This window comes from Cervus elaphus, chromosome 33 (genome assembly GCF_910594005.1).
Source record: "Cervus elaphus chromosome 33, mCerEla1.1, whole genome shotgun sequence".
NCBI classification, from domain to species: domain Eukaryota; kingdom Metazoa; phylum Chordata; class Mammalia; order Artiodactyla; family Cervidae; genus Cervus; species Cervus elaphus.
The window spans coordinates 72,538,734-72,562,807 of record NC_057847.1 but is presented as its reverse complement, the minus strand read 5'-3'; the positions used below and the strand labels follow the sequence as shown (position 1 = coordinate 72,562,807).

The following is a 24,074-nucleotide window of genomic DNA, read 5'->3' as shown; positions in this document are numbered from 1 at the left end:
ACAGAGTGGGTTATTACTCAGCCACAGAAAAGGATGGGATCACGCCATCTGCAGCAACATGGACGGACTTAGAATGTATCACACTAAGTGAAGTCAGAAAGAGGAAGATGAAGACCATGTGATGTCGCTCTCACATGGAAGCTAAAATGTGACACAGATGAACTCATCTGTGAGATAGGCACAGACTCACAGACGCAGAACAGACCTGTGCTTTTCATGGGGGAGGCGGGCTCGGGGAGGGACAGGCTGGGAGTTGGGGATTAGCAGATGCAAACTATTATATACAGGATGGATAAAAACAAGGCCCTACAGTATAGCAGCACAGGGAACTATATACAGTATCCTGTGATGACCCACAATGGAAAATAATATGAAAAAGGATATGTGTATAACCAAATCACTCTACTGTACAGCAGAAATCAACACATTATAAATCAACCATACTCCAATTAAAAAAAAGAAATTGGTCATGCAGAAACATACAAACAAAAAGTTTCTCATGATAAGGTACAGGGAGTGTGACTCAGGAGGTGATGGAGGTTTTGGTCTGAAGCTTATTCACTGAAGGGCACTCTTTAAAGAAACAAATACAAAATCACATATAATGTTAAATACAAAAATGATTATCTCAAAGGAGAAAAGAAATCACAAGTCATTATACATTTTATTAAATGTAAAAATACTCTGCTGAACCCACCCTCGGGAGTCCCTTGCATGACATTCTCCCCTTGACTGCAGGGGACCCCGAGACTGGCTTCAAACCAATAGAGTAGGGCAGCTGTGATGAAATGACCTCATGACTACATTTCTATGCAGGAGGATCTGTCTAAACTACCAGAGATCTGCCTGCTGGCTGGGCAAGAGCTGTCTGTGGAATGGACCACACAACAGAGAACTAGGGGCAACCCCCAGGAGCCAAGGGTGCCATCCTGCATCTGCCAGCAGCCAGCGAGCTGGCAGGAAGCTGGATACCCTCCCTGCAGCCTGAGACCCGAGGCAGTGCCCTCAGCTCAGCCAGGCTACACCCCTGACCCCTGGAAACTGGAAGTGACGGCTATGTGTAGTTTGCAGCTGCCGAACGTATGGTAATTTATTACACAGCACCACTACAAATACCACTGACGCCCCAAATCCAGCACAGTAACAGTCTTGTTAACTAACTGCCTGGCACACCTCTAGAATACAGTCCTATGTTGTATACACTTGCTGTATATGCTTGAACTGTCTTGTCATATGCCAGTGATCCTGAAATATCTCCTATAGAGCATTAAAAACTCATGTAGTCTTCTTTCTAGCATAGTTGATCTAAATTTCTCTTTGATGATGGTTTACAACTTCACGACCACGTGGCATTGCTAGTAACGAAGGTTTGAGGACGCTTGGCAAAATTTGGCAACCTCTATCCATCTTCCCTGTAAGAGGCTGCACGATCTGGAAGCATCTTCCAGACCGGTTTCTGACTCCATGTTTCGAGCCCGCCCCTCCTGCTTCCCACACACTTTCCATGCCTGGTGCCTTGGACACACTCGTGCTGGGACCCCTGGCCCCGCACCGCCTATCACGATGCCAGGTTGAGTGAGGTGGGCAGTAGGAATCATCCTGGCGGGCAGCAGACACTGGGACAGCTGGTGATAACCCAACCACATGCCCAGTGGTACCAAACCACACAAATGTGCATCACTGGTCCTCTGCTAGATGTATTTATCCTTAATCTCACTTCCCTCAGCCATATCCCAAAATGTCATGGCCATCCAGCCCCATGCTACTAGAGGGGGCTGGACGGGGGGTCAAAGTCAAGTGAAAGGAGAGGATGATCTTAACTGACTGTGGTGACAGTATCTTGTCTCACAAATTCTGGAAAGCACGTGTCATGCAAACACACGGCCGGCAAGAGGCCCCGCGGCTCAAACTCTGGTCTGGGGGCTCTGCTGCGGGACTGGCAATTGGCCGCCAAGCAGAGACACTTGCTGCCACAGGAACCAAGCCTGTGTCGTCACACTGGACTTGCACCAGAGCCATTACTCTCAGTAAGTGATGGAAATGTGGAACTTTACCCTGACTAGTGGGACAACAAGAGCGCACGTGACGTCTGCCACTTGAGAAAAGATGAATTTTCGCTGTCAGTATGTCCCCCGGATCGACGGTCACAAAGCTAAGCGCCTGGCTCACTCTTCGGATACACCTGTGCAAAGGCGCCCCCATGCTCCTGTCATAATTCAATCCTGGGAATAATGGGAGCAGGGACCCCAAACACCCTGTGCCAGAGCTGAAATGATCACCTACATCAGCAGCGCAGAGCTTCCCCTGGGTAGAACCTGCTGGAAAGCTGTTCAGACGCCACTGTAACATAATTCACCCCTGACTCTGCGCGCGGGGGAGCAGGCACACGAGGGACAGGGCAACAGCAGGCCCGATGGGGAGGCGGCGTGCGCTGCATGTCTTACCTCGTCGTACATGAACTGCAGAGTCAGGGCCGACTTGCCGACCCCTCCGCTGCCAACCATGATCACCTTGTGGAGGGCCAGCGAGCTCTGGCTCTTACTCTTGTTGGCCGCCATCCTGCTGGTTTTCTGCGAGACGCGGCTGGAGGACCCAGGGGAAGAGCTGCCAAGGAGAGAAACAGAGACTCAGAGGCGGTTTGGTTTCCACCTGAAGGAAATCAGATGAAAACGCCACGCTCCGTAAAAGCCTAACCCAGATGCTCCAACAGAGAAGTCATTCATCCAGGCTGCAGGCAGAGAGAAAGCCCCAACCACTCCAGAGTCATGGACCAGGAGCAGAGTGAAGGCGAGACACAGACAAGAAGCGTGTGTGCACATCTGACGCCCCATCACCGGAGAGGCAGGGAGGACGGCCACCATCAGACCCGTGGAGGGACCAGACAGTGACCCCGCATCATCTGTGCCCCGGGAACTGCTCAGGGGCCCAGCCTTGTCCTCTGTATCCTCCCGCCCCCGCCCCCCACCACCAGCACACACACGCACACAGCCTGCTCCAGGGACCAGGAGGGGCTCTGAAAAGGGTGAGGAAACCTGCTGTTAATAATTAGCATCCCTTCACGATACAGGACAGTTACAAGGAGGAAAACTCGGTTTTTTACTCCACACTGATTTACACTGATGAACTAAAGTTTAGTCTATTAACTCAAAATCAGTTTAGCCTCATCAGAAGTGAGATGAAGTATGTAGAACAGAGCAACCTTGGTGGTGTGGGAAGAGAAAGTATTCTGAACAAGTACATTTAACACATACCTGAAACTTGGGATCTAGTTAAAAGCTTCTGCACAGCAAAGGAAAATCATAAACAAAACAAAAAAACAACCTACAGAATGGGAGAAAATATTTGCAAATGATGCAATCAACAAGGAATTAATTTCCAAAACATAGAAACAGCTCACACAACTGAAAATCAAAAAACCACCCAACTGGACTTCCCTGGTGGTCCAGTGGCTCAGAATCTGCCTGCCAAGGCAGGGGACACAGGTTCAATCCCTGGTCTGGGATGATCCCACACGTCGTGGGACCATTGAGCCCATGAGCCACAACCAGAGACCCAAGAGCCGAGAGCCCGTGCTCCACAGCCAGCGAGGATGCCACAAGGAGAAGCCTGCGCACAACAACTGGAGAACAGACCCTGCTCGCCACAGCTAGCCTGAGAGAAAGCCTGCACCCAGCAGCAAAGACCCAGCGCAGCCAGGAATAAATAAATCTTAAAAAAAAATAACCCAACCAAAAAATGGGCAGAAGACCTAAACAGACATTTCTTCAAAGAAGACATACAGACAGCCAATAGACAAAGGAAAAAATGCTCAATATCACTAATTATTAAAGAAATGCAAATCAAAACTACAATGAGATACCACCTCACACTGGTCAGAATGGCCATCATCAAAAGATCTACAAACAATAAAAGCTGGAGAGCGTGTGGTGAAAAGACACAGCCACTATGGAAAACAGTATGAAGGCCCCTTTAAAAACTAAAAACAGTTGCCATATGATCTACATAAACCAAGTGCCAATTTTTATTTTGAAAGATCTGTATGGAAAATCTCTTTCACATCTGCCAAGGCATAAGGAAAAAGGGTGTGGGCTTGGGCATGTCATGGGCCCAAGTCTGGTTCTGTCATTTGTGAGATGTGGACCCAGATGCTTGTTACTCACTTTCTCCAAGCCAGTTTTCTTATCTGCAAACACAAGTAAACCATCACCCACCCTACAGGATTTTTCTGAGTATTAAATGAGATAACACATGTGAAAGACCAAAGCACTGAGCCTAGCATGTAAGAGGAACTTAACAGCTGGCTTCCTTCCTATCTCATTGTAAGAGAGTTCTTTTTTCTAATTAGACATGATGGAAAACTGCTTCTGACAAAGTAATTTGAAAATACCCCCAGTAGAAAAATAAAATATGTCTAAACACACATATCATTGGGTAACATAAAACATCATGTTAAATCGGTGGTTCCCATCCTCGGTGGCAAAAGGGAATCCCTGGGGAGCTTTACAAACATCCCCAGAGATTCTGATTTTGGTCTGGGCTACCTGGGAACATCTAAATGCTTCCTAGGCAATGACAGTAGATGCCAAGGTTGAGAACTTCTATTAAATGCACAGGGGAGCTCAGTAGAAAGTAAAAAATCCCCAAGCTGGGGAGAAAAAAATCAGAGCACTAAGAGCTAATATTTCCACAGTTTTGGATGGCTGCTGCTCTTGTCTGTATAGTCAAAGCTATGGTTTTTCCAGTAGTCATGTATGGATGTGAGAGTTTGGACCATAAAAGAAGCTGAGCCCTGAAGAATTGATGCTTTTGAACTGTGGTGCTGGAGAAGATTCTTGAGAGCCCCCTGGACAGCAAGGGGGTCAAATCAGTCAACCCTAATGGAAATCAACCCTGAATATTCATTGGAAGGACTGATGCTGAAGTTCCAATACTTTGGCCACCTGATGGGAAGAGCTGATTCACTGGAAAAGACCCTGATGCTGGGAAAGATTGAAGGCAGGAGAAGGGTTGGATATCATCATCAACTCAATGGACCATGAATTTGCACAAACTCTGGGAGACAGTGAAGGACGGGGGAGCCTGGCGTGCTGCAGTCCATGGGGTCACAGAGAGTCAGACACAACCTGGTGACTGAGCAACGACCACCGCACAGGGCCTGGAGACCAGAGGCCCATGCCAGGTGGGAGTCAGAACTGAGAAGCCAAGACCCCTGAAGGAATGGAAGAAGTTCCCTCTGCCCTTCTAGGTTCTTCTGACTGGTCTGAGAATAAACGTGATGTGAGACAGATTAACAGAGACAATCCAACAAAGTTTAGTAACACATAGACCTAGGAGACCCACACAGACTGAATCACTTGTTCAAACGGCCAAGGAGGATGTTGAGTGAGGGTGGGGAGAGTCAGCTCAAGCGGTTACCAGGGAAGCCCAGTAAACAAGCTAAGTTTGTCATGCAGGTTGAAACCCTGCCTGCTTCACTGATAAGAGATTCTAGAGATTCCATCATCCTCCTCTTCCTGGCACAGTGACGGAGACGCCCTTACAAATGGAGCTGTACCTGATAAGTGTCAATGTTTCCTACAGAAGTTTAGCTCCTATGTGGTTTTTGGAAGCTTTTCCATGTCTGTCGTTTCCTGAAAAACCACCACTAGTATGCCAAAGAGACATATCTGGGAACAGTAAATTCTCCCCTACAGCACCAGGAGGGGAGGATGACAAGGAAGTGTGTCTGCCTGAGCCCTGGCCGAGGAAAGTGTGCCCTGACACTCTATAACCACAGCACTCCTCCAGTGCCAGAAAGTAAAAGAAAAAGTAACCCCAGGCTGGTCAAGGGGCTAAACACAACCCCTGAGGAGCAGGGACAGCATGCAGTGAAGACAGCTCAGGATTCCTACAACCAAAGGCCAGACAGGAGGCCACAGCTCCATCCTATGAGACAGTTAAGAAACTAACCACCCAGGAGAGCCGGCATCTGTGACAAGCAGGACTTCACAGACAGCCATTATAAACAGTAGTACTTGATCATTTCTCACAAAGACAAAACCAAAATGTGAGGAGGACTGCATTATCAAAAGGCCAAGAGTTGAAGAGAATCATTCTGAATGCCTACAGTATTTTTTTTTAAAGTATTTACCACAGAAAGTAATAAAAATGTAGTGGGGGGAAAACAAACCCATCTTAGTTCACTGGCTGGGGCCCTGAAAATCAGACTAATGAGAGAGAGATCGAGGAGGAAAGACCAGACAGGTGCATCTTGCACACACACAGCGGAGCTCAGCGGTGGTGACTCCAAGGGGACACTTAGAACTTGGGCTCCCAGAGCATCTGAACCTAAAAACAATGAGTACTGCAGGGAAGTGCTAAGGCAAGGGTCAGGGGCCTCGCACCTCTAGGAGTGGGAAATGGGGGAAGGTAAACACACGGGGGACTAATGCATGGTGCCACCTCTGGGTGATTAAGCATCACCCCACCCTTCCTGGTACAGAGGGGAAGGCAGAGAATTTTTCTTCGTGTCTGTCACTTTTCAACTGCCTTCAGCTCAAATAAGCATGTCAAAGTGGCATCTCTGGGGGAGGCATACCCTGACCCCCTTCAATGGTCAGTAGAAAGTTTAGAAAATACACAAAACTATCTTTAAAAAAGAAAAACATCCTGTCATCCAGAGATATTCGCTATTATTGGTATTATTTCCTGCTTGTATTTTAATCAACATATTCTTATACTTTAATCCATATATTCCTGTATTTAAAATCTTTCTAAGATCATATATATGTAGGTTTTTCATTCAATTTTTCATGTATCATATCTACCTGTCTTCTTAAACAGAGAAGACTGAACATAATCATACGTTTCTGGATGATGTAAGGATCACCATCTCTATGGAAACCAGCCGTGTGACCGACCTTGGGCTGCTCCAGGTGGGATCACATGTCTGCTTGCTCCCCTCAGGCTGGATCCTCAGTCCTCTCCTCCTTTTCGTTTTTAAAAAAATCATATTTATTTGGCTGCTCCAGGTCTTCTTGTGGCATATGGGACCAGGGGCCTTGCACCTCTAGGAGTGGTGCCCTAGTGGATCCCTCTAGGGATCCCTGGACCAGGGACCGACCCTGGCCCCCTGTGTCGGGAGCATGGAGCCGTGGCCACTGGACTGCCAGGGAAGCCCCAATTCCCCCTTTTCCAATTATGCGCTTTTTAATAAGTGCTCTAAGCAATTAACTAGATAATTAAGCACATTTGAATTGCGACTAAAATAGGGTAAGTGGGATGAGAAGCAGGCCTCACCAGAGGCTCAGGAGGTGAAACTGCTTTCGACCGAATTTCTGAGCCACGACCGTCACCCATTGCAGGGCTGAGGCCGGTGCCTGAAGCTGGAGACTCCAAAACACCAGCCTGCCACATGACTTCTCTGAAGGAACCTTGCTTCCATGAATTATTATAGTTGTATGAAAATAGGGAAATCCTTTTCCAGATTAGAGGCAGGGGTGCTTTCAAACACATGTAGACATCTAATTCTGAGCTGTTATTTTCAAAACACAAAGTCAATTTCTCTAGAAGAAACCATAATAAATGGACTAAGGACTGGTTTGACAAATCCACAGATATTGCCAAAGTGTCTGTGCTCAGAGCTCAAGAGCTGAAATAACCATGGTGGCCATACAGCCTGTATGACCCGTGAGTGCCTGACATGAAGCGGGAGAGGCCGGAGGATCAGCCACGTGCCCGGCCCTGGACCTGACCTGGAGATGGCCAATGCCAACCCTCCAGACTCCTGTCCCTGGAGTCATTCTGAATCTCCTTATTGTTATTTGTGCCAAAAGCACTGCAGAAGCACCTTTGCACTCAAGAAACTCAGTCTAGTGATTAGTTACGGAAGCTGAGTGAATGATTCTAGTGTGGGCTGACAGATTCTCTGGCAGAAGTACAGAGGAGGGACTTCCAAACCAGAGCAGAAGGTGAGGGGACATGACCCTCAGTTCTGCGGGAGAACTGAGCATTGAAGAAGTGGCCACAGAGGCTACAGAAGTACAGAGGAGGGACTTCTAAAGCAGAGAAGAAGGTCAGGGGACGTGACCCTCAGTTCTGCAGGAGAACTGAGCCCTGAAGGAAGTGGCTACAAAGGAGGAGAAACACCAGGAAGAAAACACGGCAGTGAGGCTCAGAAAGGTCACATTGATGATTCATGCTTATAACAGATAAGCTTCACCAATAATTGTGTTTTTAAAAAATAACACAGCAGTCCTTTCCCCCAACATTTTATGAAAAGTTCCAAGTTTTCAGAAAAGTAGAAAGAATTGCATGGGGAACCCATATTCTTACCACCTGGATTCTACAGTCAACATGTTGCTACTTTTGCTTTATCGCAGAGCCAGTCACCGGGCATCCCTCTCCCCATCCATCAATCCACTTGGCTTTCTCACGTGTTTCCATGGAAGCTGCAGACCTCAGTACCTGCCATCCCTAACCAGCAGACATCTGTTTTTTACAAAGCAATTATACCTCTCCTGGAACTCTTAATCTCTTTTCATTAACTGTCTGAGCTTGTCGCCAGTACCCAAAAGCCACAACACGGACTTTCCTTCAGGACCCATGACACCAAGTCCTAGCAAGTTCCCACCTTAGCGTAGGAGGTCTTTTACTGGGGACTTGAGAAACACACCAGCAGACACCCTTTACTATGTCTCTACTCACCAACAGGGAAGCTCTAAAGTAGGCTTCATTTTTTGTCCAAAAAACATATAACTCTGTGCTAAGCTACGCATCTCTGCCCTTAGAAAACTCAATCTAGGGGAAGGTAGAGCATGGAGACAGGACTGCCCACATGCAGTGATAAGGATGGGCCAAGGTCTGATGGAAAGTGTGATGAGCTCTGTGACATAGGGAAATGCTCGACATGAGTCTGAGTTCACTCAGCATGCTCCCCACGTGGAACAGAGGGCACGTGCCAAGCAATGGAGGCAGGGGTGTCGTGGGGGTCCGGATGTCATGTGTCAATGAAGCGCAGCTGTGAGGCAGGAAAGCGCCAGGTGTTGCATCCGAAACGGTAGAGTGCTCATCCACACGCACGTCTGCTGTCGCTTCAGTCGTGTCCGACTCCTTGTGACCCCATGGACTGTAGCCCATTCGGCGCCTCTGTCCTTGGGGTTCTCCAGGCAAGAACACTGGAGTGGAGTTGCCATGCCCTCCTCCAGGGCACCTTCCCAACCCAGGGACCGAACCTGCAACTCTCGTCTCCCACACTGGCAGGCAGATTTTTCACCACTAGTGCCACCTGCGAAGCCCTGTTCGTCTACAAATGGACCTAAAACACTGCCTTTAGGAACATATCCTATAGAAACAGGGCGCCACTGCAGGGTGGGTCCCCCAACCCAACCTCACTGTAAGGCTGTGGGTCAGTAAGAATGAACACGTCCCCTCCCACACAGAAAGTCAAGACGCCGTCATTTGGATGGCTTGGCAGGGAAGCAGAGCGCTGGGCAACGCTTGTCCTGTGTGATGTTCTGTAGGATACACTGGTATTAGACTGGGCTCACTACCACTTAGTGTTGATTCAAGTACAAGGACACATACTTATCTGAGAAGTAAAATTCTGAAAGGAAATCATGATGTACAAACATAAACCGTGCAGATGTGTGTTATGAGGACGGGGTGGTCTCTACTGCACCCCAGGCCCCTGGGCTACCACGGTCCTAAGTCTTTCTTAGGCTGGAAGAAAACAAATTGGTAGGTAGAGTCCAGATGAAAAATATAGTACCTTGTCTGTATCATAGGGTTGTCATAAAAATCAAATGAGAATTTGAACATTCAGGAACAAATTTACTCCTCAGTCCTCATAAAATTCCAGCGTCCTGGGTCACACGGCGCACAAACGTGCACAGCGAGTGATCCAGCATCCACACGTGCCAGGAACTGCATTTAGCACTTTTTCTGCAGACAGTGACCTGGATGTTACTCACAGGCCACCATCAGAATATTTCAGTCTCTCAGAACATTATTCATGTTTTTAATCCTTGAGATGATCAAAATGGGAGAGAATCCTAAACCTGGGGCACTTTAAGCACCAAAATAATTACGGGCAGTAAGGAAAGCAGACACTAAAAAATGAGGAATTCACGAATCCACACCTATAAAAAATATTAAACCAGGGAGACAGAAGGGCTCCCCCTTAGGGAAGAATGCCAACAGCAGGCAAATAAACATAGGGGTGGGGAAGTGGGAAAAAAAAACAAAAAATCAACATTGTGCAGCTATCAGAGTAAAGACTGATTCAGGCAAGAATCATTCAGTCAGTCAGTTCAGTCGCTCAGTCGTGTCCAACTCCTTGCGACCCCATGAATCGCAGCACGCCAGGCCTCCCTGCCATCACCAACTCCCGGAGTTTTCTCAAACTCATGCCCATTGAGTCGGTGATGCCATCCAGCCATCTCATCCTCTGTCGTCCCCTTCTCCTTCTGCCCCCAATCCCTCCCAGCATCAGGGTCTTTTCCAATGAGTCAACTCTTCACATGAGGTGGCCAAACTATTGGAGTTTCATCTTCAACATCAGTCCTTCCAATGAACACCCAGGACTGATCTCCTTTAGGATGGACTGGTTGGATCTCCTTGCAGTCCAAGAGACTCTCAAGAGTCTTCTCCAACACCACAGTTCAAAAGCATCAATTCTTCGGCGCTCAGCTTTCCTCACAGTCCAACTCTCACATCCATGCATGACCACTGGAAAAACCATAGCCTTGACTAGACGGACCTTTGTTGGCAAAGTAATGTCTCTGCTTTTTAATATGCTGTCTAGGTTGGTCATAACTTTCCTTCCGAGGAGTAAGCGTCTTTTAATTTCATGGCTGCAATCACCATCTGCAGTGATTTTGGAGCCCCCCAAAATAAAGTCTGACACACAAGAATCATTAGTAGATGCTAAATCTAAAGGGGAGACTGAGATGAGGAACAGGATATTTGCACGGTCTCAGAGTGTCTCCACTGATTACTTATGGGTCAGACTCTGCACTTTAGTCAGCAGCACTATTCTAAGTGTCGAGACAACTCCCAACTGTTCATACCACTTCCTGTTACAATCCAAATTAGGAACGACCTGATCTAAATTAGCTCAGGACGGCCCCTCCCCCTGAAACAGCATTCTCAGATATGAAGGAGCACAGGAAACAGATAGATTTGGCAGGGACAGTAAATGCTGAAAATGAAAAAAGAAGAGTGCAGTGATGCCGTCTATGCAGGCAACATCATTTCCATTAACACTGAAAATCCTATTTTTCAGCATCTAACATCTATTATTACATCTAACACAAATTATTACATCATTGTGACAAAATGAAGATGTGGGTGTGCGTGGGAATAGGAATTGACAGCGCTGAGTCCCTACATCACTGTCTTTTTAATGATATGACACAAACTTCGGGTAATCTGTAAACAGTCTCACACACACTCCCTGGACAGAGAGGTAGGTAGCATCTTGTCCATGTGTGTGTCTCCAGGGCCTACAGAGAATCAGAGACCTAGAGATGCCCAGAGAAGGAATAAAGAATGAATGAACGATAAGAGAAGAGCTCTAAAATATAAAAATGAGGACACATTTTAAACAATTTTCTGTAGTAAAAGTACATTTCTCATCTACCTGTCCAGGAAACATTGGCTCAAATGTTACGTCGTGAACACTGACTCTAGAAGGTAAGCAAGTAAAGCAGCAGCCCTCCCCAGAGGGTTTTATTAGTTTAGCAATAAATGCTGTTACCTACAGAAATCATAATTTTTAAATGCACACATGTGCACATGTACACATATATGCTCAGCAGCCAATCTGAAGAGACGAGTCAAAGATGAATAATTATAGATCAGAAAGATAACAACTGCAATAGATTGAAACATATCTAGTTTGTTCACAATGATATTATACCAAAAAGCACCTTATTCATCACTTTTGGAGGACTAGTAAACAAGTCATTATTTTTAAAACTGGTAAAGGAAAAGAGTTAAAAATGTATCTTGCTTCTCTCATACCAACTGTACCAAATAATAGATGAAGTGAAGATTCCCTTAACAAAATATTCTAACTAATCAAGAACAATAAAATTTGGGATATCACCACTTTGCAACTCCTCATGAGTTAAGAAATCAAGGTATCAGGGGGAATTCCCTGATGGTCCAGTGGTTAGGACTCTGTGCTTTCACTGACAAGAGTGCAGGTTTGATCCCTGAAAAGGGAATTAAAATCTCACAGGCTGTGTGATGCAGCCAAAAAAAGGAAAAGAAGTTCAGTATCAGTGGCTGCTAACATTACAAAAAAGATACAACTTGACACTTTGAGAAAGACACATAACCATGAAAGATGTAGTCTTTCAAAAAAAAAAAAAAAAAACTTCTAAATCTAACTACTGAATTACTGGAAGTGCAGGACACAGATGAACATGCTGAATATACCACAGACACACCATTGGCAACACAGAAGCTGTAGAAGCTCTATGCAATAAGCCACCCAGTTTTGTCAACAAAGTGCAAGAAAAAAAGATGAAGAGGGAACCTGTAAATTATGAGACCTAAGAGTCGTATCAGCTGATTAAAATATATGGACCTATTTGGATCCCAAGTTGAACACACACACACAATAAGAAGACTAGAGAATTCTGAACATTTGGCTGGATTGGATAATACTAAGAAATTATTATTTTTTAAAAAAAATTTCAAGTGACTTCATTACAAATGAAGCTAAATGGAATATGGAATTTGTTTCAAAGTTATCAATGGGAAGAGAGTGAGTAGGGATGTAGAGGAAATAAGATTAGCCATAAATTGGTCAGAAACTGTTGAAGCTGATTGATAAACACAAGGTAGTTCATTATATTAGTCTTTGCCCTTTTGTTTATATTTGAAAATTTCCACACTAAACAGCTTTTTAAAATAATGAGGACAAAAATATAGGTGCCTGGGTCCCACTCCCCTAGAGATTCCAAATTAGGCACACAGAAACCTACGTTCTCTCTGTCCAGGTGATTCCAGTTCACACGTAGATTGAAAACCTTCCCATTAGGCTGACTTCTTTGAGAACAGAGTCTGTATGTTGTTTACTGCAATATCACCCATTACCTATCACAGAAAGCATATTTAAATACCAAGTGAATGAACTAAGATTGGAGCCAATTTGTCACCTTAAATTCTACAACTAGAATACTCATCTGGGTGGAACCGACCTGGAATTCCTACTTTCTAATACTGTTAGCTGACAATCTCACAGTTAACATATGCTACCACTTTTGTTTTTTCAAGGGTCATGGTTCATTGCTATCTTAAGAAAATAGATTCACTTTTCAGAAACTGATTCAAAATTATTTTCCTGGTTTTTCTAGTATCCTGGTGGAGATGAGAAATACCATCACTCAGCTCTTCGATGTCATCCCTAGAGATGATCTTGTTTTTCATTCAGCCCATCAAATGAATTCTTTTCCTCTTCATATTCACCACCTAACCAGAGAATCTTATTCACCATAGACTTGTCTATTGAACGTCTGTTCTTCAAATTCAAGTACTAATAATCATCTCCATATATTCACTTTGCAGTTGTAAAGCCTACAGAAATAGAGGATCCCTGAGTAAATAACAAAGAAAGTTTTTAAAAGACTGTCTTGGGAAAGTATAGAAGTTTACCAAGGATAGGGCAAAATCATGAAGGTTTAGAACAAATGCTCACTTCCAAATAATGAAATAAATTTAAAGAAACAAAGTGATTCTGATTTGGAAAATCCTTCTTGAATTTTCACAATTAGAATAGAGAAGAAGAGACTTCCCTGGTGGTCCAGTGGTTGAGAATCCGCCTTCTAATGCAGGGTACATAGGTTCAGTCCCTGGGTGGGGAACTTAAGATCTCACAGGCTGTGAGACAACTAAGCCCACACACCGCAAGGAGACAGCCCACGTGCCGTAAAGAGAAGCCCCTGGAGACCCAGCAGGGCCAAAAAAGAAAGAACAGACAGAAACTCGACAAACCAGGAAACGTGTGTTTTAATACTTTATCAAATTCTGTCAATACCTACATTTTAATTTTTACTAAATCAGGTCTGGAACATTATTAGCACTTACAGCAACATTTTGGAATCCTACCTTAAATCATCCATAAAGACAAATGGATAAGCCATGTTACATCATAAATTCCAATTCATGTTTCAATTTTTGATGGATACACTCTCAGAACTAAATTATTTAGTTTCTTAATGATCGTCTGCTTATCAATCTTTATATTGAGGGGGAAAAAAGTACAAATTGCTTCATCTTCTCTCAACAAAACCTAGAAATTCAATTCAGGGCAGTATTGTAAAGATTTGCTTACACACTCAAATCTTGCATATGACACGTGTGGTGGGAGAACGTGTCTACGGCAAGACTGCACGTCTCCAGACGCAGTGTTGTCAAACCACACACTTAATCACACACATTAATCATATGTGCACTTTCACATGCTATTGTTTCTTGCCATAAACCACTAAACTTCTCCAAAGCTCTCCCAACTCTCCTCCAAAATAAAAAAGCAGAGGACTGCTTACAATAACACATTAAGAATAGCAGGCCCTTTGCATAATCTCCAAAATATTCAAACATCTCATACAACTCAACAACAACAATGAACAACCCAATCAAAAAATGTGCAAAAGATCTTAATAGACATTTCTGCAAAGAAGACACACTAAGGCACATGAAAAGATGCTCAGTGTCACTAATTATCAGAAAAATGCAAGTCAAAACTACATGAGATACCACCTTACACAGGTCAAAACAACCGTCATCAAAAACTCTACGAACATAAATGCTAGAGAGGGTGTGCAGAAAGGGAAGCCCCCTGTACTGGTGGTGGGGATGCAAACAGATGCAGCTAGTATGGAGGTCCCTTAAAAGTCTATAGACAGAGCTACCATGTGATCCAGCAGTCCTGGCCCTGGGCGTATATCCCAGCAAAACTTTGATTTGAAACAATCCATGCAGCCCCTATGTTCACGGCAGCACTGTTCATGATAGCCAAGACATGGAAGCAATCTAAACGTCCCTTAGCAGATGAGTGGACAAAGAAGACGGTGCACACATACAATGGAATACTACTCAGCCATAAAAAGCAAAATAATGCCATCTGCAGCAACATGGATGCAAGTAGAGATTATCATACTAAATGAAAAAGACAGATACCATATAATATCACTTACACGTGGAATCTAAAATATGGCATAAATGAACCTAACTACAAAAGAGAAACAGACTCACAGGTTGCCGTGGTGGGGAGAGGGAGAAAGCTGGACTGCAAGTTTGGGGTTAGCAGATGCAAACTATTACAGGAATGTGTGTGTGTATATATACACATGTGTGTGTGTGTGTGTGTGTGTGTGTGTGTACATGGCAAAAGTACATGTGGTAAAATGAATTTTAAGAAGATTTCACTACGTAACACACAACATACACAATTAAAGTACTGTCTGCCTACATCCTTTTCTAGAGACGGCTCCCCTCCACCATCCTCATGGCTATTCCAGGAGGACAGGGCTGAGGGAGATAAGGTCTCCGTGTTAGTATCTGGCCCCAGCCTGGGGGAGAAGCTGATTCCAAGGAGGGCGCCTGACCCAAGTCTGGCTGGGAGGCTGAGAAGGCTGGGTCCATGGCGGCTGCAGCTGGCAGAGGAGCCCTGGGGCAGAGGTGGGAGAGAAGCAGGACCCACTGAGGCCCTTCAAACCCTGCACTGCTCCTTCCAAAAGGAGGGCAGTCTCCCAGCTGGGGTTTGGGAATGTCAGTCATCCGATTTTTTATGAGGCACCAGAAATCTGCGTTTTTATATGCAATGTCCTTTTTTCAACGTTAGTAACTCAAATCTATTTTTAAAAGCACTGTGAGCAAACAAAGCATGTCTGCAGGCCACTCAGTTTCACAAACTGACAGCTGTCCTTTTGGCCAAGTAGCAGAAGCTGATCTACAGCAAGAAAGAGGGACAGAGCCGCACACGGCGAGAAACACCGGCCAGTCCCAGCAGCAGCCGGGGTGGCGGCTCCAGCCAGGCCTGAGCCCTGCACATCCCCTGCTCCTTCCTGTGGCTTCATGTTCTGAGCACCCTCCCAGTATACCCTCCTCTGGGAAAGCGGGGGAGGCGTAAGTGAGGAGTTTGGGGTTAACATATATACTCTACTATCCATAAAACAGGTAACGAACAAGGACCTACTGTTCCAGCACAAGGGAACTCAACTCAATATCCTGCAATCATCTATAATGGAAAAGAATCTTCAAAAGAACACACACACACACCCGAATCACTCTGTTGTACACCTGAAACTAACATGACAAGGTAAATCAATTATGCCTCAATCAGAAGGAAAAAAAGCCCTCTGTGGCGTGAGGCTGCCTACCTGGCATTTCTGTCCCTTCTTGCCCAAGGCTCCAGGGGACAGCACACAGAGCTTGGAAGTGTACAAACAACTCAAGTCCAGAACAGATCCAGGCAGGGTCAGGGGAAAATACACAAGAACACTTCCTCCCGAAGGAATAAAGCATGAACTCCAACATCAGCTCCGCTGAAGGAGCTTCCAGGGAATCCCAACACTCTGCCCCTGTATGTCAGGACTCTTGTCCACGATGACAGATGCCCCCAGGTGAAAGCAGCTTAAGCAAAAAGTCCTGGATTGGCTCACAGAGCTGATGCTCAGGAACAGAGCTCGCTCCAGGGACCCAGACAGCAACTCTGGGATCCAAACTTTCTCTGCTGCTGGTCCCCACAACCATCGCAGCAGCCCCCACCCCCAGATCCCTCGCCGTCAATGCTCAGACCCGATGCCTCCTCCTGTGGTTTTCCACAGACACCTCATGTGCTCAGAGAGGCCTCCCGGACCTCACAGCCCCCACTTCTGCTCTTTACATCTTTCGCCGCGCTGACTGCAGCCTGCAGTTCCTTTTTTTTTTTTTCTACTTCCTTGTTTTTTGCTGTTTATCCCACTACAGGTGAAGCTCCATGAGGCTGGCCCCAGGGCTGTGTTTTCCCCCTCATATCCCGCCACTGTAGGGGTATTTCCCTTTATCATCAAAGAAAGCATGCTGCAACCTAAATAACATGAATTTTACCCAAACTACGGTCATCATGGGAGAAGGAAATGGCAACCCACTCCAGTATTCTTGCCTGGAGAATCCCTATGGACAGAGGAGCCTGGTGGGTTACAGTCCATGGCATTGAAAAGCGTCGAACATGACTGAGCGGCTCACGCTACGTAATTATGGTCAGCATGAAATCTAGCACATGGCATATATATGACATTTGGGGATTCATCCATATCTTATTTCTGATACTTATAGTCAAAAGCCTAAAAACTGTAAGCCACTACTTCCTTATTTTAAAAACAAAGGTTGACAAATGAATAATACTAATATATTGTCTCAGGTTTGAGAAGCTGCCACTAAAAATTTTTAATCTCTTAAGGCTGTTATTTCAGTCTCTTTGAGCTTATTCTGAGACTGCTGTTATTACTGATGAGATACCCACAAAACAGATTCCAGCCCCAGGTAAAGTAAGTTCATTCATTTGACAAGTCTACACGTAAACAAAAACCTGTAGCCTCAGTGGTTGGGTGTTTTAATCCAATATGCAAACTTCATACAATTATACCAGAGATACTCTAAAAATTAGAGCACCTAGTTTTTATAGGAATCTCATCATTTCACCCACTGCTTTAAATGAGGATTTATGGTCACTTGATTGCTATCTGACTGGCAGTGACCTTTCTGACTGGCCATCTCTTATATGACTTTGCCTCTTAGAAGGGAGCCAGGGTCCCTGCAGGGGACAACTGAACCTGGATGGTCAGGTGACGGGAACAGCAGGACAGTGGCTCTGAGCTCCAGGGACTGCTGGTCACCCAGCCAAGGGTCTCTACAACCACAGATTCATAAGGGCCACTGCTCAGCCTCCAGTAAATCTTTCCGGCGAATGAAGATGCTCAGACTGGACCTCTCTGGTTGGTAAGTTTGTACTGTCTTATTGCTTTTCATGATACAGGGATTCCAGGAGTGATAATCCTGGCAGGAAACAACTGAAGTCTGAGTCTTTCTGTAGTCTCAGCCTTTCCCACATGGACTGATTCAGAGAAGGAAATTCTGTGTCCCCTCCCTGTGTGTGGCTGCTACAGCCATTAGCACCGGGGAACAGAATATTTTTATCTTCTCATACAGATAGACTCAGTTTCCATTTCTATGAAAATAAGGAAGTTGAATTCAATGATCTAAGTTCCTTTCCAATTTTTTGCAGTTTTTTTTTTTTTCTTTTTCCTGGAATTAGGTCTGCAAAACAAATTAGTGCTCCCCTACACCTAAGGAAATTTCTTTTAGGTGTTTCTGTTGCCTAAAGCATATCTCTAATCTGTTCTCCTGCCTAAGGCAGTTGGGGGCAGGGCGGGGGGGTGGCAAACAAACAAAACTAAATAAAAACAAACTGAATTGACTAAAACAAAACCACCAGAAAGCTCTGAGTTGCTCCTTGTAAGCCTCTGGTCTGTACCTCTGGGCACAGGTTATTCCTTCCTCTTGATGAAAGGTCCACGTGAATATCTCCTCCACCACCCACCTCCCTGGACCCCAGGCCCCAGTGTAGCTGACCCTCCCAGTCCGAGTGGGCTCCCAGGCCCACCACCACCACCCACAGCTGCACTGAGATGAACAGTGTTTTCCTCCTGGGTGAGCTGCCGTGTGCCTGACACTTAGGAGACGCTCAGTCCTTGGTGGATTGAAAAAAGGCAAGTTCTCCATCTGGGTTAAGAGTCCTCAAAAGGACAAATGGTAACTAGTAAGATCTGAAAAGTTAATTCCTTAAAGGGCGACGTTCGTGACCTACAAGCAAAACAAGGAACAAGGCGAGGTAATTTTCAAGCTCTGGTTTTTTTTTAAAGAATGTGTAATTACGTCTGAAATAAAGTCCTCTCCTACGAGACCCTCACTCCCAGTAAAATCTGGGCCTTGATGAAGGCCACCTATTTAGACAGACATAAATTTCTTCTACCTGCAAAGGAGTCACGAAAGCCACTTCACTCCCTGATGGCTGAATATCAAGTCTGGAACTAGCACACATGGCCCTGTCCTGAATGATGTACCCAATTAAGACCCTGTTTAAAGGTATGCTACCACCGTTCCCACTGCTGCATCATCTGCTGGCACATCACATGCACACAAGCAGAGCTGTGTGACCCGGAAGGCCACTGAACAGGTCAGTGCAGGGCTGGGAACAGCTGCCCACTGTCCTGCCTCGGGGTCCCCACGCTGAGCCCAACACTGTGTGGCTCCATGAGTGGACTGGGGTGGGCAAGAGAGACCCGCAAATGTGGTGTGAAATCCTGGGACTGATGGATCAGGAAGCTCAACGAGACAGAAATGCACAGGCAAGAGTACAAGTTCTGAAGCAAACACCTGGGAGGAAATGCACAGTCCCTGGGACAGTCAGGGTCACCGAAATGAAAAGGAGACTAGTGGGGGCCAGACTAGGGGCCAGGGAGGAGGGGGTGAGCGTTTAATGGGCACAAGTCAAGGCTGTGGTTTTTCCAGTGGTCATTTATGGATGTGAGTTGGACTATAAAGAAAGCTGAGCACCAAAGAATTGATGCTTTTGAACTGTGGTGTTGGAGAAGACTCTTGAGAGTCCCCTGGACTGCAAGGAGATCCAACCAGTCCATCCTGAAGGAGATCAGTCCTGGGTGTTCATTGGAAGGACTGATGTTGAAGATGAAACTCCAATACTTTGGCCACCTGATGCAAAGAACTGAGTCATTGGAAAAGACCCTGATGCTGGGAAAGATTGAGGGCAGGAGGAGAAGTGGACAACAGAGGATGAGATGGTTGGATGGCATCACCGATTCAATGGACATGAGTTTGAGTAAACTCCGGGAGTTGGTGATGGACAGGGAGACCTGGCGTGCTGCGATTCATGGGGTTGCAAAGAGTCGGACACGACTGAGCAACTGAACTGAAGTTTCAGAAAGGGATGACAGAAATGTTTAGGAGAAAGAATACTGTTGATGACTGTACAATAATATGAATGTACTTAGTGCCACTGAACTATACACTTAAAAATTGTTAAAATGGTAATTTTTATGTATATTTTACCACAATTGTCTTTTTGTTGTTTGTTGTTGTAGCTATATACCAACTGCAGTGTGGATCAGGAGGAAAAAACTGCTCAGCTTGAGGTCTGAAGCCTGCCCCAAGGCAGTTAATGAGCTTGGTTAAGTCACCTTTTTCAGCCTCAGTCTAATGCATAAAATACACAGGAGATCTGTATCCTCAAGGTCATTATGAAAAAAACGAGAAAACACCTATCACGATACCTGGCTCTCAGTAAGCACTTTGCTTTCGGAATACCCCTCTGATATTCTAGAAAAGTCTTGAGAGAGAAATTGGCCAAGGAGCCGAAGCTACCCACGGCCGGGCCTCGCCATCATCGGTGTCCTCTCCTCTAACCGTCCGGCCCCAGCCTCTACCTACTAGCTCACCGGCTCACGTGCCCGCCTGCTGCCACCTCCGCCTCTGAACTCGGGCCCGCTGGACTCCTGCACCTTCCCAGGTGCCCCACCCCGCCGGGGGCCCGTTCTCCTCTTTCCCGGCTTGAGGCCCCAAGTCCCGCTGCAAACACGGTCTCCTCCCTCCCCAGCTCACGACGCTTTCCAGCACCCGCGCCTGGTGTGCAAATGCTGCTGGGGTGGGAAAGCAAGTCACGCGGCCAGCCTTGGGACGCGTCACCACACACCAGGAGCCAGCGTTCACGCCACATGCCCAGAAATCTCCCTGTGAGGCTCCCCAGGCCCTCCCCATGCCAGCGCTCCACCAGCGACCTGACCTTATCTCCCCAGGCAGAGGCCATGGAACACACCTGCCTCACGGCCCACCTCCAAATCTACAAGCACCAGCGCCTGTGCCCACTCCCTCCTCACCTCCTGCTCTCAGCAGAGGCCAGCCTTGCACGCAGATTTCGGACACTGTGCTGCCCCCCACCCCCACGCCCAAGAACGTCATTCTGCCGTCACTCTGCCGTCATTCATCCTCTTTCTTCCGCATCCTTAATCAGCCTTTACTCCCTACGGGGTCCCCTCCAACAGCACACAGACACATTCTGTTTAACCTGCATCCTAAACACCCCCGTGGTCCCCACCTGTCCCTCTAGGCAGTGACACAAGCTCTCCGTAGGCCTGGTGTCTGGACCGCTGCCTCTCAGGCAAACTGCCAGGGAGTCTTGTTCAAAGGCACATCGGAGGCAGCAGGTCTGGGGTGGAGCCCAGGCTTCTGCACTGCTGCCCCCCCCAGATGCTGCTCCCGCCACAGACCCCACTCTGAACAGCAGAGCCCAGTGTTTCTTCCCTCACACCTTCGTGTACGAAATCCCTCCTAATCCGCCCCGGCACAGCTTCAAGGAGACCCGTCCCATCAAGGTCACCAATAAACTCCATGTTGCAAACTCCAATCAAAGCACTCCTTCCTCCTCTCCAATACTCTCCAGTTCTTTTAAATTAAGCTGTAGCAAGTGGACTAAAACTGTGCCCAGAAGGGGAAGGCCCCTGGTGGACCACCCACAGACCCCTCTCCATCCCCCTCGGGCCTCTGCACCCTGCACCTCTCACGGCAGCTGCTGCTCCTCCGGCAGAGGCTCCTCCAGGTGCTCCTTCCCTACCTGGCTTCCTAGTGTTAGCTGCCCCCAGAGCTCAGGCTCCCCCTCACCTCTCTAGACTCTCCCCTCGGGGATCCCACTTGTCTCAGCAGCTTCATCAGCAGCCCCCAACTCTCAGAACCCGGGCCAGAGTGCTCTCCTGACCTCCAGAGTCACTCACTCCCCTCTGCCTTGTACTGCCTCTCCCAAGAATCTCAAACTTAACATTCCCAAAGCACAACTCTTGATTCCCTGCCATGTTAAAACCTACTCCTCCTCCATGGTTCCCCATATCCAATCATATCCAGGTCTCATCACTAAAGCCAATACATGAGTCACCTTTGATTCCCCTTGTTCCTTCCCCAACTCAATTCACGACCAGCTCTATTGACTTCACCTCCAAAGCCACCTGCTTCCTCCACCTCCTCTGCCACAGTCCCGCCCGCCCACCAACCACTGGCGAGTCACAACCTCCCAGCTGGCCTCTCATCGCCACTTCAGCCCTCCGCAGCATCTTCTCCACACAGTCCCTGCTGTAAACAAAAGCCCCACAGGTGAACGTGTGTCTAGGCCCTTCAATGGCTCAGTGTGAATGAAATCCAAACTCTCCACCCACCAGGCCCCCAAGACCCAGAGGCACCTTCCGGCTGGTGTGCCTCCTTCCAGTTCACAGGGCCTGCCAAGCGCTGCCCTGCAGGATCCCTCCCATACACTCTCCCCTTCTCATCCTGCTTTGAGAAGGACGGGAAGCAAGAAGAAACACAGCACTGTCAGGAAACTGAAGGAAGACCCTCGGCGCTGCCTGCAGAAGAGACGAGGCGGAGCCTGGCAGGAGATGAAGCTGGAGAGCACAGTGGGACCAGGAGCTCAGCAGTTTAGAGATATTAGACCTTCTGCCGAGAACGCAGAAAAGCCTTCCAAGTGTTACAAGCAAATGGGTGGCACAATTAGCCTTGCCTGCTGAGGTCCTTGCAGCTATAGGGTAGAAAAGCAGAGGGGCCCAGAGCTGATGAGGAGGGGCAGGGTGGAGCCAGCAGGCCTGGCCGGAGGGAATGGCAGTGGTCACGGGAAAGGTGACCAGACTTTAGAACTACTTTGGAGGCTATGATATTGCGAGTTATAAAGGATATATATTCGGTCATTCACATGACCTAATTAAAGTGCTCATGTGTGAAAGTGTTAGTCACTCAGTGGTATACAACTCTTTGCGACCCCATGGTTTGTAGCTCACTAGACACAGAATTTTTCTAGGGAAGAATACTGGAGTGGGTTGCCATTCCCTTCTCCAGGGGATCTCCCTGACCCAGGACTGAACCTGGGTCTCCTGCCTTGCAGGCAGATTCTTTACCAACGGGCCACCAGGGAAACCCATGCTCATGTGTAGTTGGTCTGTGTCCACAGTTCCCGGCTCACAGCTCCGACTCATGGAATCTCCTGAGTGACGAGAGCAGGGGGAGCATCTGTCGTTATGTCTGGTCCTGTCCTCAGTTCCGGAAACCAACTCAGAGGTATAAAGGTGAAATGGTCGCCTCATTGCTCACAACAAGTCCCTTATGACCACAACTGGCACACCTACAAGCTGATTTTGGGGCTCCTCCTCAGGACACCAGGGGAACTGACCTTGCAAAGATGGTTGGAACCTTCAGCCCCACCCCGATTTCTGGGGGGGGCTGGAGAGGGGGGTTGGAGGCTGAATCCACCACCAGCAGCTGATGATGTGATGAGCCATGCTTATGGAATGGGACCTCCATAAAAACCCAATAGGTGAGGTCAGGAGAGTTTCCAGGTGGCGGAGCAAGTGACCATGGGAGCCTCCAAACTCCAAGAGGACCCTGTCCTGTGAACCTCTTCACTTGGCTGCTGAGTCATACTTGCTAACATCCTCTGTGATAAAGTGGTAATTTAGTGATTAAACGGGTTTGCTGAGTTCTGTGGGCCGCTTCAGCAAATTAACTGAACACAAGCAGAGGGTTTTGAGACCCTGTAGTCGTTAGCCAGTGGGTCAGGAGTACAGATGATGACTGGGCTTGTGACTGGCATGTGAAATCCAGTCAGGGTGCTGTGGGTACCTCCAAGTTGTAGGCGGTTGGGCAGATACACAGCCTGGACCTGTGACTAGTGTCTGAAATGGGGCCAGTCCTGTGGGACTGAGTCCTTGACTTGTGGTATCTGATGCTGCCTCTGGGTAGCGAGTGTCACGCGTGAGTTGATCTGCAGGACACCCCACTGGGGTCAGAGAATTCCTCGGTGATGTGACCCCACACACAACCCACATTGAAATTGGGTGTAGAACCCTTTTAGGAGTTAAAAAATGGCACAGTTAATGAACGAATATATATAATTTGAGATTTTAAAAAGGCTTAATATGCGAGGGTGAGCAGAGGTACCCCTCTGGCTGAAATCCATCCCTACGATGGGATCAACTCATGCACAGTGA

General features: G+C 47.0%; 1 protein-coding gene across 4 annotated transcripts in view; it reads right to left on the bottom strand.

Annotated features, from left to right (window-relative positions):
* The window catches only part of RALB (RAS like proto-oncogene B), a 69,854-nt gene that overhangs the window by 13,019 nt on the left and 32,761 nt on the right, over nucleotides 1–24,074 (bottom strand). For all 4 annotated transcript variants that reach the window (XM_043894928.1, XM_043894926.1, XM_043894925.1 and 1 more), the window contains one exon: nucleotides 2,445–2,604. In XM_043894928.1, the coding sequence (XP_043750863.1) occupies nucleotides 2,445–2,558 (114 nt within the window). In that variant the 5' untranslated portion in view covers nucleotides 2,559–2,604. The remainder of the gene's footprint in view (nucleotides 1–2,444; nucleotides 2,605–24,074) is intronic.